The sequence below is a fragment of the Tiliqua scincoides genome, chromosome 1 (assembly GCF_035046505.1).
Source record: "Tiliqua scincoides isolate rTilSci1 chromosome 1, rTilSci1.hap2, whole genome shotgun sequence".
NCBI classification, from domain to species: domain Eukaryota; kingdom Metazoa; phylum Chordata; class Lepidosauria; order Squamata; family Scincidae; genus Tiliqua; species Tiliqua scincoides.
Window position 1 is genome coordinate 52,237,067 of NC_089821.1, and position 14,156 is coordinate 52,251,222.

A 14,156-nucleotide genomic window follows, 5' to 3' on the forward strand; every position below is an offset into this window, starting at 1 on the left:
TCGCGACGGAGTTCTTCCGAGCGGGCATGCAGCGCGGGAGGGCCAGGGCGGCGCGGGGTCTCCTCCTGGGGTGCCTCCTCGGGGTGCTGCAGGCGGCAGGTAAGGGGGGCGAGGGAGTCCCAAAGCCCAGCGCGGGCTGGCGCTCCTTCTCCAGGGAACAGCGAGTGGGTTGACTTTAGTAGGGTCGGCGCCCTCCAGCCCCTCGCCCTGAGAGCAGCCAAAGCCCTGCCCTCCGCAAGGGGCGCGTCTCCAGTCCACGCGTGGAAAGACAGACCTGTTGAGCGGGGAGGCGGAGCGGGCAGGCGCTCTGTTCGAGGGGCGGCTTCCCGCCAAGGCACTGCATGCCTCGCCAAAGCCTTGGCATGTCTACTCAGAAGTAAGTCCATTATGGTCAACGGGGCTTACTCCCAGGTAAGTGTGGAGAGGAGTGCAGCCTCAGAAATACAGTCCAAATTACGAGAAAAGAATTTCCTCCGCCCCTACTTAAAGTCCAGAGTCCCCACCCCAGAACAGCTGACACCTAGGCTGCCTCTGTGTGTGTGTGTGTGTGTGTGTGATAGAGAGAGAGAGAGAGAGATGTTCTCAGTTTCCAGCTGTTTAATACACAAATACTAATGATGTCTAAAAAACACCCTGGTCCACAATAACTAGGGCAGTGGTTCCCAAACTTTTCAGCATCAGGACCCACCTATTAAAACAATAATTTATTATGACCCACTAGACCCCCCCCCCCAAAAAAAAGATCTAAAAAGAAATAATATTTTTATGTATTATTATTATTAAGAATAATTAATTATTATTAATAATCAGGGTCTTGTGTTCCCAAGGCTGCTAGAGACATTACATATACTGTAGTATGTTTGTAAACATTTGCTAGATCCTCCCTAAAAATGGAATTCTATTCCCCCAAACCTTTACAGTTATTCCACAGTACCCAAAAGGCTGAACTAGAGAGCAAGATTTGCAGTTAGGGCCTTCCTGGTCAGGCAAAAGGCTGAAACTGGGTTCACATGTGGTCTATGACATGCTAATTACTACAGAAAGTTGGAAAATGTAACATTTTAATTTTAGGGTACGAAGATGACCTCATACCACAGTTTAGCATTTCAGCAAACGATTTTCTTTTGCTCTGCAAACTGAGCAAGGGTGTTCACAAAGATCTTTTTTTAATATTTCAAAAACTTTTTGCAATCCACCAACAATTGGTTCACGACCCACTGGTGGCTCCCAACCTGTAGTTTGTTTTAGGGACTGACTATAAAACAACAATATAAGGAAGAATTCCACAGACTGCAAGACACTTGTGAAATGTTACTGACTGCCCTGTTCAACTGTGTTCATGTTCTGCAGGACTGGTCCAAGACCTCACAGCTCCCCTCCGGAGATGTCAAATGCTGCCCCCTTTGTACCTGGTGATGTGCCAGCTTCTCCAACTCTTTGGAGTGGAAAAAGGAAAGGGGGATGGAAATGTGGAAGAGAAAAACAATGGAGGGCTTTTCCAAACCAAGGAGTGGGCAAAGAAACAGTTGAGATGAGTTTGCAGAGTATAGCTGTTGGTGGGTGCCCCCTTCCAATCTGCTGCCTGAGGTGGTCATCTTAGTCAGCCTCACTGATGGGCTAGCCCTGATGATCTGAATGAAGGACTGTGTCAGGTGAAGTGTGCCTCCCTTCTGGGATTGCACATGAAAATAGTTAATTGCATCCTTGACTCTGCCTAATTTGATAGGTACTGTGGAAAACTTTTCATACCACATGCCTAGTCCTTTTGTAGGCTTCTTGGCTACATGAACTGTAGGCTCATGAACTGTAGCTAAGTTGATAGGCTTGCCTGGAGTGAATCATCCTCTATTTCAGTGTTTCTCAAACTGTGGGTCGGGACCTGCTAGGTGGGTCGTGAGCCAATTTCAGATGGGTCCCCATTCATTTCAATATTTTTATTTTTAATATATTAGATTTGATGCTCCCATGGTATGTGACTGCATTTGGGCAAATGTTACAAACCTGTACTTTTAAAAAGCTACTATGTATATTCTTTTAACAATGATAGTAAATGGGACTTACTCCTGGGTAAGTGTGGGTAGGATTGCAGCCTAGGATTGTTAAAAATTCTCCTGCTTGATGATGTCACTTCTGGTCATGACATCACTTCTTGTGGGTCCTGACAGATTCTTATTCTAAAAAGTGGGTCCCGGTACTAAATGTGTGAGAACCACTGCTCTGTTGGTAGCTATTGGTGTGCTGTTTTTGCATTAGAAGATCCTATAAGAATTCTATCCTTGAGCACCCCAACTTCATCTGCAAAGAAAGGAGTCTGGTTTGGATGATACTTTACTGCCTAAACCAGTGCCACATGATTAAAGACATGCGCGTGAAGGTGTGTGTTTTGAGCATGCACATCCTGCCCCCTCCCCCTAGCTTAGTGTTGGAGGTGGTTCCTGCTTAGAAGGTCTGTTTAGGTGAGCTGCCTCTATGTGCAATTAAGTCACAGCATCCAGGTTCAAGGGGAGAGGGCACTTACTGCATAGTCATGTTCTTAATTGTGAAGGTGAAGTTTTATCCAAGCTACCCATAGTCCTTTCCTAATGGCTGCTTGTGGGTTATTCATTGTTGTAGCAGGGCTTGGGTGTTTTCTCTGAGCATAGTCTTATGCATGTCCATTCAGAAGAAAGTCCCATTGTGTACAATGAAGCCTACTCATGGGAAAGTGTGTATAGGATTGCAACCTTTGTGTGGAGGTATTTCTCTTTTATCTACAGTAGGTCTCAAGCAACACAATCTATTTTTTCCTTTGTAAAATTTTTACTGCAAAACCAAAATCTGCAGGTAGCTTTTTCTAATGATAATCCTGGTTTTTTAAACTGTTTTAGTTTAATATTTTATTTGCATTGTGTTTATAAAAACAAGTGGTGGTGTTTTTAAAAAAGCTTTGTTTGCTATGTCTCATGACACCAGGGTGACAGTAGTTGTTTCAGCACTGCTTCAAGAGCTGATGGTGTTCTTGATGTCTGGCTCTTGCCAGTGGCCATGTTTATCTCTAGAATGGGCCAGGAAGCAGTCCTTTAATATATTGCAAGGTCATTTCCTAGTCCATGCTAGAATAAAAGAAAATTGTGGCCTGTAGGAGCAAGATGCTGAAAACACTATCAATGTCTGAAGTTCTTCTGAAGTCTTTGCTTGTTCATGGTGTGATGAAAATGCTTTTTTTATTATTATTATTTAAAAGAGGCCCTTGCCTGCTATCACTACTGCTGAAACTGCCTCTTCCTGTGGTGGCGTCATCTTAAGGAGTAGCCCCTGCCACAACCTGTATGCTTCTTGAAGAAAATGAATAAAATTTTGGGAGGTTGAATAAGTTTTCTGACCTCAGTTACGAGGCAGTTTTTTAGTAATCCTATAAACTGTTCTGCTGTTCATAAATTTTAAAAAATGATAAAAATAAATTGCTACCAACATACAAACCTGCCAAGAGTACAAATCCTCTTCCCACCGCTGTTAGGTTAGTGGTTTCAGCCAGAAATCTGATGGAGTCATACACCTGGACTCTAGTAAGTCTCCAGTCCCTGCCCGCCTTGACTCGAGTTGCAAGCAAGTCATAATGGGCGGCCTTTATGACTCTTTTGGTGACCTTTTTAGAGTCACTCTGACTCGAATTACTTTCAGAACAGTAAGTCAGGCATGGCTAACAGAAAAACCAGAGCTGCTGGTGGGGGCGGGGTGCATGTTGAATTTCTCTTTTACACTGCCCTGAAGTTCTCATGCCATCATCTGCCATCAGCAATGTACTGAAGTCCGTCACATTTCAATCACCCTTTTCATTTCATTGTTTTAAATCCTTGATTCTCAAACTCTTCTGGAATTTTTTTTTTCTAACTTACCTGGAGCTAGCACCAGAGTCCTGGGGTGGTGTCCTGGGGGTCGAGGGAGCCCTCTGCAGTGCTCCTCATGCCTCCAAACATCTCAAAATTATTTTTTTAGAAAAGGGCACTTCTGGTTTTGCAACAAAAAAATTACAAGTGCCCTTTTTTTTTTGTTCTTTTGAGATGTTTGAAGGTATAGGGAGACCTGCAGAGGATTTCCAGGACCACCAGGATTCCGGTGCTGGCTCCAGGTAAGTTTAAAAATCCTCTCATTTCCCTGGGAGCAGCTCAATACTGGGGATTGTGTTGTTGTCTTCCCCTGCCCCTTAAGGGTCCAGAGGCAGGGCTTCTCAGGCTAGGGCATCGCAGTGCCTCAGTTCGAGAACCTCTGATGTAAACAAAAGTTGTGCTGTTGTTGTTCAAGTGAGCGCCACAGTGCAGAAGCAATCACTTCCTTTACAAACCCCAGCAACAACCTTCCCCTATTCATATCATGACTCCCAATTCCGCCCTCAGAAGGAGCAATGAGCAACATGCCATGGAAAGACCAACAGGGAGTCTGGTATCAGCAAGGCAGGAGGGGCCGGAAGCGGCAGTTGGGATGGTCGCCCTCAGCAGCCAGCCAGGAGGCTGATGATACAACCCAATCCTTTGCGGCTCTACTCAGAAATCTGAATCTTATTGCTGTCAATGGGGTTTCCTCTCAGGTAACTGTGGAGGATACTAGCAGAATGACTGCACAGTCATTCATTGCGGTGTAGCCTATGATGCACAGGGACCTGCACAATGTGCAGGAAGGCATTCCTCTTGTATCGTAAGGAAAATCCTCCTCCTATTTGCCCGCCTCCCCTTAGCCCCCTTTGCAACCCCTTTCCATTGGGCTCCTCCTTTTCTTCCTTGTCCAGACAGAGACAAGAAAAAATTATCAGGCCACCCCATATGGCCAATCAAGCATCTATCCTTCCAAAATGGACAAGACAGCCTGCTCCCCGTCCCATATCCTGGCTGCTCCTGCCACCTTCTGGTTGCTCTCCCAAGCCTCAGCCAGCCAGCCAGCCAGCTGCCCTCCCTTCCTTCCCAACCCCTGCCTCTTGGAGCTAACCTACTTTCCTCCTTCCAAGCCTGCTGCTTTCACCTGTTTGAATGCCGACTTACGGATCACACCACGAGGACTTTTCGGGCACTTTGGAAACAGCCAAAAAAAAAAAAAAGTTAGCATGCAAGCACACAGAGATACACACAGTGAGGCAAGGGAAAAGACTCCAGTTAAGAAGCTTGAGTGATTGAGTTACGACTTGTTTTTGAGAATAACACGCTAGTCAAGAGTCACTTCTGGGTTTGAAAACACGTGTAACTCGAGTCCATCTGAGATGCGAGAAAGGTATGTTTTCGCAACTCGAGTTCAAGTCACTGGAGTCATGGTCCATTCCTGGTGCTATGTGGTGTCAAGCACTTTCCATCCCTCCACATGACCACTGCTGCTTCCTATTGCAAAGAATCCTGGGAAACTGAATTCAGAAAACAAAGGTACAAGTAATCATTGTTTTCTTTCTTTATGAAGAAACTCTGGAGGTAAAGATGGATGTTCAGGTGATGGCATTCCTGAATAGTGACGTGCTTCTGCTATGCAATATCTCTCGGTACAATACTCCTGAATTGGATATCAAGAAAATGGCTGCTATCTGGTATCTGAAGACAACTGGAGGGAATGAGAGAAGAAAAGTTTACTCAGTTGTTGCTGGAGAGCATACTTCCTATAGAAATGGATCACAAATGGATGAAAAGAGTCTAAAAAAGGGCAGTGCTGCACTTTTCCTTCCACAAATACAGCTTAATGAAAGTGGAAAATACATATGCGATGTGGCTGTTACTCCATCTAAAGCTGAAGGAACCACCATTTTGGAAATAGTTGGTAAGTAGTTTTGCTGGACATAGGTGCTAAAGACAGGCCTGGCAAAGGCCCACTCTGCTCTCTGAAGCCCTGTGCCGATAGCCTCTCATGGCGGCCTAATCATCCCATAGGCCTCTAAGGGAAAGGTCCCATTTCTGCAAGTGGGTTCACACTGGGGTTTCATCCAAGTTAGGAGAGGACTGATATGAAGAGGCTGTTATTAGAGAGCAGCACTTTGCTAACAGCCCCTATGAACTTGGAGCAGGTCCAGACTAGAGAACAAATTTGTTTTTTCAGAATCCCAAAGTGACTTAAGGCTGAAGTGATATGAACATAAGGCATGACTTGAAGGCACTTGTGAGAAAACCCTGATGGTCTTTAGAGAAAAGCCCCTTCTGGAGAGAGAGCATGTATGAATATGGATGTTTGTTCATCTGTCCTCCAAATCACTCAGAAACCTACTTCCCTGTCTTTTGCACCTTTCAGGCTGTGTTTATATATGATTTGGAGTGAAGAAGCAATGAACGGGAAAGAGTTAAAAGGGTGCAATCCTATCTTGTGCTGGAACAGGCAAGCCAAGAGGCTTGCACTGCATCCCGCACAGGATAGGGACCATAAGCGCCTCAACCAGAGGCAACATTTCCCCTTACCCCCAGGTAAGGGCCGCTGGCCCCTACCTCCTTGAACTTGTGCCACTTCTTGAGGTGAATGGCTTGAAGCCACTCCATTCTCCCTGGGAACAGGGGTTGGGATCTGACATAACTGCCAGATCCCAGCCCCACTGCCCGCCCGCCCGCCCTGGGGCCGCCCACCACCTGCCCTCGCCTCACCCAGGAATGCTTCTACCTGCCTCCCTCCCGCCTCTCCCCTGCCTACCTTTGCTCCTTGCGTCAGCCCAGCTGGGCCAATGCAATTTGTGCGGTGAACGATAGTGCTGAGACTTGCATCGGCCTCCACAGGCCAGTGCTTCTCTGAGTGCCTTAAGGCAAGTTTGTGACCCTTCTGGGCTGGCACAAGAGACTTGCACCGGCCCAAGTCAAGGACTGGATTGCGCCCTCAGCCTTCTAAATTACCATCTTCAGAGGTGAATTGTTTTGAAAAGGTTACTTTGAATAGTAGAGCATGTATTAGAACTTGCATAGTGATATTTGTTCTAATAGTAACACCACTACAATATTTACTAGAATACTGCAGCCAAAAAATTGGTTGGCTAATTTAAATCGATATGCAAGATTAAAGTCCATGCCCACCATTGTTAGGCCATGATTTTGCCTTAGGGTTGCCTTGTCAAGTTGTTGCTATGACAGAACACTAAGAGAATTTCTCATTCAGAGTTTATCCTAACAGTGCTATCTCCAAGTCCTACTTTGGCTTTTCATACCTCCATTTTTTGTCTCCACAACCAGTTTCTTATTATGTTCCTGCTTATCAAAACATTTCTTGCTTTGTTCACTTTCTTTAACCCTCTTGTCTGTTGGGCAACTTTTCTGGCATTTCTCTATTCTTGCCATAGCACACAGGTTAACCAATCAGTGTCAAAGGCTTCACTTCTACAAATATAGATTGTTTGAAGAAATAATTTTACATGTAGTTAGATGTAGCGGCAGTGCTTAATGCACACATATATCTTTATTGATTAATTATTATTATTATTAACAGTATTTATATACCGGTTTTCAACAAAAAGTTCACAAAGCGGTTTAGAGAAAAACAAATAATTGGATTTTAATTGGATTTCTTTATAAGTAAATGTGCACAACATGGTTGCCAAATCTTTCCTGTACTAGATTCATGTTTTTTGATAGAAAAGCTAGTTGGTTAAAAAGAAATTAGCATATTAACAAGTTAAGGTAAATCAAGTTAGAAAGACTTCATTGATTAAAATATCAGATCACCTAACTTCGATTACTCATATATATCTTTATCTTCATTCAGCTCAGCCTGTTGTCATCCTGTCTCCAAAGGAAGTTACAAATAGAAAGCAATAAAGAGAAGGCACTGTCATGTGTAGTAAATAAATTTTACCCCAATTCTGTCCACCTAACAACCCAGTGATCCCTTCTATGCTCTGCTTTCCTATTTCCTTTTTGCTAGCAGCTCAAAGCCCCTCCTGTCTCTAGGGTAGGCCCTATGTGTATCTGAGCCTCAGCCTTGTTTTGTTCCTGGCTCCACTTTTTCAGTTCTTTGTCCCCACTACTATCGGCATCCTACAGCCTACTGCTTACTTTGTAATCTTGTGCAAGACTGTTGCCAAACCTTTCCTATACTACATTCATGTGTTTTGATGGAAAAGCTACTTGGTTAAAAAAAAAAAAAAAGAGCATGTCAGCAACTCTCAACTTAAGTAAATCAAGACCAAAGGACACCTAAATGCAATGACTAATATACATTTTTATTTCCACACAGCAAAACCTGCTGTCATTCTGTCACCCGAGAAACTTACAATAGAAAGGGACAAGGAGAAGACAATATCATGTGCAGTTAATAAATTCTACCCTGATTCGATTGTCGTTCAATGGCAAAAGAATTCTAAACTCACCTCAGATAAAAGTGTGCCTGCAGAAGATATTTGTACAGGGACCTTTGTGGTAAATGAAGATGGTACATTTAATATCACCAGTAAATTGAAGCTGCAACCATCTTTGCAAGATGATGGAAACCTGTATAGCTGTATTGTGAAACACAAATCATTTTCCATGGAGAAAGTCTTCAGTGTGACATTGACAGTAACAGGTATTACATCTGTGGCCTTTTCTCCTTCACTGTGTTCTGAATTGTTGCAGTTCAGCTTTCACTGGGAGGGTCCATACCTTCAGTCTCAGGATATACTTGCTTATGAATCAAGCAGAGATGCTTTACTGAGGAGTCAGGAAAATATTCTTCCCTTGGAAAGATCCTTTTGTCCAGAGTGAATCTTATGTCATCTCATCCAGTTCTATTTAACCTTGAATTTGCTGCATTGTACAAAGTATTTAATTCTCTGCATCACAATTATTTTGCTGTTCCAGTTGTGCTTTCAGTAAATCTGAAGATTTGGTAATGGAACTTAATAGAATTAGATATGAGTTTAGCTGACCAGAAAGACATACAGTCTAATGCAGTGGTTCCCAAACTGTGGGTCCAGACCTACCAGTGGGTTGCAACAGGATTTTTGGTGAAACTGACAAGCTGATAGCTGACAAGGAAAATGTATTGAGCCTTATAGAAACTGAAAGGAACAGCATGTGTTTACTCATGAGTAGGCAACTGCACCTCAGCCCTTATCAAAGGCCAGGCAAAGGAGAATGCAAGGCAATCGGAATGGTCCTGATTTGATGAATGTAGAGCTGAACAAATGCTTCAGAAGGTGATCCCACACTATAGTCAAAAGCAGTGCTTTTTTTGTAAATAAAAAGGTGCAGGAACTCACAACTTGTTAATCTTTATTTATTCATTTATTTATTTATTTATAAACCATTTTTTATTGGAGAAATAAAATATTTTTTATGTGCTTCCCCCCTAAAGATGAACTTACTTCTGAGTAGACATGCATAGGATTGGGCTGTCAATCTCCACATCCCCTTCCCCCTAGCTATTTTTTCTACACATGGGGAAAAATACTGTACAGGTGCACTTGTAGCGTGTAGTATGTAGTGTGGCACTACTTCGAGGAGAGGAAGCAGTGAATGGATTCCAAAAAATGGCTTACATGAGTTCCATGTAATAAAATTACTCTAAGCAACTGTGGGAGTAAGAACAAAAAAGGAATTCTTACACGAGAGGGGTCCTTAGGTGCACATAGAAACAGCTACATTTGCAAACAAGCGATTAAATATGGTTTAATTCAGGTATCAGAATACTCTGTGTCTTTGGGAAGGCGCTTGGCATGCAATTGTATGTTCTCTGCTGCCCTGAGCAGCTGCTGTGCTTTGCTGGAGAGGAGCTGCAAACGCTGGCTGGCGGAGGGCATGCTTGTGGGGGAAGGACGAGGAGGATCTCTGGCAAGGCTGGACAGCACGTTGTACACACGTAGAATCCTTTTTCACCTGCCCTTAGCATGTGAAAACGGGTGCAGATATATATCTCTGCCAGGATTAAGAGCCAAATCCTAGGTATGTCTACTCTGAAGTAAGTCTTGTTCTAGTCAATGGAGCTTACTCCCAGGAAAGTGCCTAGGATTGCAGCCTAATCCTATGCATGTCTCCTCAGAAGTCCACTTTAGTGAATGGGGCTTACTGTGGATAGGGTGGCAGCCTCAGGGCCCAATCCTGTGCCTGTCTACTCAGAAGTCAGTCCCATTAGAGGCAGTGGGGCTTCCTCCCAGGAAAGTGTGGAGAGGACTGCAGCCTCAGAGCCCTTCCTCTGCCTGTCTACTCAGGCTGCAAGGCTATGACACTTTCCTGGGAGTAAGCCCCACTGAACACAATGAAACTTACTTCTGAGTAGACATGCTTGGGCTCTCAGGCTGCAAGGCTATGCACCCTTTCCCAGGAGCAAGCCCCATTGAGCACAATGAGACATACTTCTGAGTAGACACGCCTAGGCTCGTGCTGCAGATTGGCACGGGGCTGCACCAGCCAGCTTCCTTCCCCTCCTCCTCCGCCAAGCCAGTACCTGGGCATTCCGTGGGTGCCTCAGCCCGTCTCCCTGGCTGGCTGGCTGTCCGTCCTCCTCCTCAGCGTCGGTGCGTGTCCCCCCGCGCCCTTCACCAGCTTGGAAGCTGCACTGGGAAGCAGAGCGCAGGGGGAGGGGAGGCAGGCTGTGCTCAGGCGAGAGCTTGGAGATGGGGCAGGAGGGGGTCGTTGTGCAGTCAGGCAGGGGCCAGGTGCCCGCCTACCCTGCACCTCCCAGCACCCACCCAGCAAATGCCTCTATTTTGCTCCCCCCCTCCTGGAATGCCTCCAAAGGGGAGGGGCCCCTGCAAAAAGGTGCCGGAACTCCATCCGCCTGCGTTCCATTAGAAAAAAAGCCCTGGTCAAAAGTATAAAAACAGAAGCTTGAGTGGCTGGTAAAGTGAATTTTTTGGGGGGGGGGTCTTGTAAAGCTACTTGGATTCTGTTAGAGTGTTGTTTGGAAAAGTAGTTCCCAATACTTAAACGTTTGGGAACCACTGGTCTAATGTGTGTTGAGGGCAGAACAAATGCTCGTTGTTTAACATAGCGCAATTTGGGGAGAAGTACAATTTCACCTATTTTGTCTCATTTCAGAACCCAAAGAAAATGTAGTCTGGGTACCTGCATTATTAATTATAACTGTGTTAATCTTTGTGATTGCTGTATTTGTTGTGTACCACTGGAGATGTAAGACACGTAAGTTTTAAACATGTGTTGCATTTATAATCAAAATGAATATTTCTTGTAAAGGTTTATGCTTATAAGGATCAGAATCCTAGGTAACTAACTGTACAGGCACCAAAAAATCTGATGTCATTGGCTAAGAATTTTAAAATATTTTTACCTTTGTGAAGTTTCCCTATTAAGAAATTGGGCTAACCCTTGAAAAAGATTAATTATGGCACTTCAGAATTTGAAATAGTTATGTCACCAGTGGCACAGCTAATGATTGTGTAGCCTAATAACCAGCTCAAAATGATGCCCAGAAGTGACATCATTTTAAAAAAGTGAAAATTGGGGAAAATTTGCCTCCTCCACCCAGCAGCTCACTGCCCACTTGCTCTGCTGCCTCCCCCCAGGCTCCTCCCATATTAACACTTTATTGGTTCCCTGCTGTATCATAATAACACTTTATTGGCTCTTGGAACAATGTCTCATTGGTTGGTTTTGTTAAAAAATCCAGGTTTGTTACATAATGCAGTTGTTATATTTTCTGGCTATTTGGTTTTATCATTTCATAGAATAGAGATATCTTGACACAGTTTGTTTCATTGCATTCTGCATTAAATTCCGCATCAAATGGTATATAACATGCTGGTATTATTTGAAAATATCAGGGTTTTCACAGTTTTGGTCTCTAGTGTCAAGCTCATGTTGTTTCCCCCCCAAGCTTGTTGTCCAGTGCAATTGCTACCCCCTGCATTTCCTTAGCTATGCCTCTGGTGTCACCTTGACTCCTACATCTCTACAGAAGTTAGTAGAATGAATAACGTACAATTTATCTCTTTCTGCCATGGTGTTGTAACATACTTTGTTGAGAGGATATTGTCAGCCCTGTGGTGTGAACAGTGCATAGGAACTGACACATGTACCTATCATCAGACTTATAGAGAAGTCTTTGTACAATATCTGTAAACTGCATCTTAACATTGTTCTCAGAAATACTGATCATTGTATTTATTCTCACTGAGAATGCACTCCTAAATTGCATTTAAGCTGGTGCAAGTCCCTTGTGGTCCCTTGCACCACTGCGGGAGTTGGGTAGACCTGGTGCAAGGATGCGCACTGGCCTCCTTGTGCCAAGCAAGCCCTGGCAAAGGTAAGTTTGCATCCCTCCTCTTAGGGAGGGCATTTTGTAGGTGTTTTGGGTTGGGGGAGGGCAGGTGGACTGGTAAGTGGGCTGGCCCTGGGAACTTAGGCCAGATCATAACCCTCCTTTTGAGCAGCCTGTGCTAACATCAGGCTACGTGGATTTGCCCCAGCGATTTAGCTGTTACAGATTCAAGTAGCCCCACTGCGGTGGCTGGGGCAGTGTTTGGGGCAAGGGGAAGAATGTTCCTTTGCCCTGAGTTGTGCCACAGCTACTTCTAACCCTGCGCTGGATACAGTGCAGGCCAGCTGGCCTGCCTGTCCCAGCACAAGTTGGAATAGGGCTGTGACTCTCACAGAAATGGCAAGGAATTATTTCCCACATCAGTGTAATGATTTCTGCAAGTTCATCAGCTGTGATTACATTAAAAAAATCTCTGCTCCCTTCCAGCATTTTGCTTCAAACACTTGGAACAGTCTTCTGTGCCTCGCATCTTTAGCAAAGCTGCTTTTATGCCACCCTAACCTAGTATCTGCTCTCTTTCCTGCTAACATGCTCAACCTCCCCAGTCCCAGCCCATAAGTTGTTCACCCAGACCTGTCCCCTTTCTCCCACATTATTTCATCTGCACTACAGTCTCAGTTATGTTACTTTACATGACACTATCTAGTATCAAAGCCATTGCAGGGTTTGTAATGGATTCACTGAACACAGTATTTTGTTACAAAGGAGAACTAACGCACATGTGGAAAATATGTCCATATTTCAGAAGGATTGTTGTAACATGAGCAACAGAAATACTGTTTTCAGTTTCTGCACCTGAAATTCTTCTTCAGTGTGTCATTGCTTCTTACAGTTCCACCCGTAACAATGGAATTCATTGGACCTGAGGAATTGAAGCATTTGGAAGAGACACAATTGCAGTGCTTGTTTTCTGGCTTTCGCCCAAAGCCTTTAGAAGTAGTTTTTTTCTTAACAACCCGACCTGACAATGAAAAAAAGAAAATATTCTCCTGGAATACTGAAGCACTGAGCAACCCTGAACAAAGTGACGAAAGCCTTCCTCTTCTCATGAAGAAGCAGTATATTCATTTTGATCTAAGTTTGCATGCACAAAAAAGAGGCACATTTGATGTTTCCTGCAAAATCTGCATAGTCCCGGATGTAAGGGAGCTGCATAAGTTTGACCTTTCACTTGAAATTAGACATAAAGCCTTTCCACACGGTTTGCTTGTTAAAGAAAAATCATTTAAAGTCGTAGGTAAGTAAGGAATCAGAAATGGATCTTCATTAGCCTGATTTTAATCCTGTTGGTTATTATAGAAACTCTGCTTGCTAATGGGGTTTACTTTGGAACTGCCATGTTCTACTGCTGGCTGTAGTAGCTTTTCTCTGCCATTTCCAACAGTTGAGAAACCATGCTGGATTGCAGGGATGGTCTTTAATCTGCCCAGTGCCTATAAGAGCGAATACTGAGAGGTGTGTGTAGTTATGCTGAAGACAAGGCCCTTAAGAGTTCAGGATCATCCCTGCAATGCCCCACTGCGGGCGCCACCCTGTCACTTAGGATTAAGACCAGGATTGGCTCCCCTTTGGTCGATTCCAGCTAGCCTAGGGCACATTCATTTAGGAGATAGAGACATTTGGTCTCTTTGTTATATGCTCTGTTTATGTGAGGATGCTTGAATTTGCTCACTATTCCTACACTCCTCTTTGCATGCTTTCCTGATTTCTCTGCCCATTTCCAGATTGTCCACAAGATTTTGGTCAGGGAGGGGTGATGGTATGTCCTCCGTACTAAATCATGTTGGGGGCCTGATAGTACCACTCATAGCTATTCTTGGGAGCAGTCTGCTTTTCTTAATTTTCTAGTTTATTTGACTCTAATGACTTTCACAGAGCTTCACTACCTTCAGCAGGACTCCCTGTTACTTGTTTGTACCTCCCTGTCATGTTTGTACCCAGGATAATTTTATCCCATTGTTTCTTTCCATTCCACCAGGTTT

At 44.2% G+C, this 14,156-nt stretch overlaps 1 protein-coding gene across 1 annotated transcript in view; it reads left to right on the forward strand.

Moving 5' to 3' along the window:
• The window catches only part of LOC136643945 (uncharacterized), a 29,783-nt gene continuing 15,627 nt past the window's right edge, over nucleotides 1–14,156 (forward strand). Inside the window, exons 1-5 of the mRNA XM_066619379.1 lie at nucleotides 1–99; nucleotides 5,419–5,769; nucleotides 8,155–8,481; nucleotides 10,935–11,036; nucleotides 13,007–13,411. Coding sequence (XP_066475476.1) covers nucleotides 27–99; nucleotides 5,419–5,769; nucleotides 8,155–8,481; nucleotides 10,935–11,036; nucleotides 13,007–13,411 — 1,258 coding nt within the window. The 5' untranslated portion in view covers nucleotides 1–26. The remainder of the gene's footprint in view (nucleotides 100–5,418; nucleotides 5,770–8,154; nucleotides 8,482–10,934; nucleotides 11,037–13,006; nucleotides 13,412–14,156) is intronic.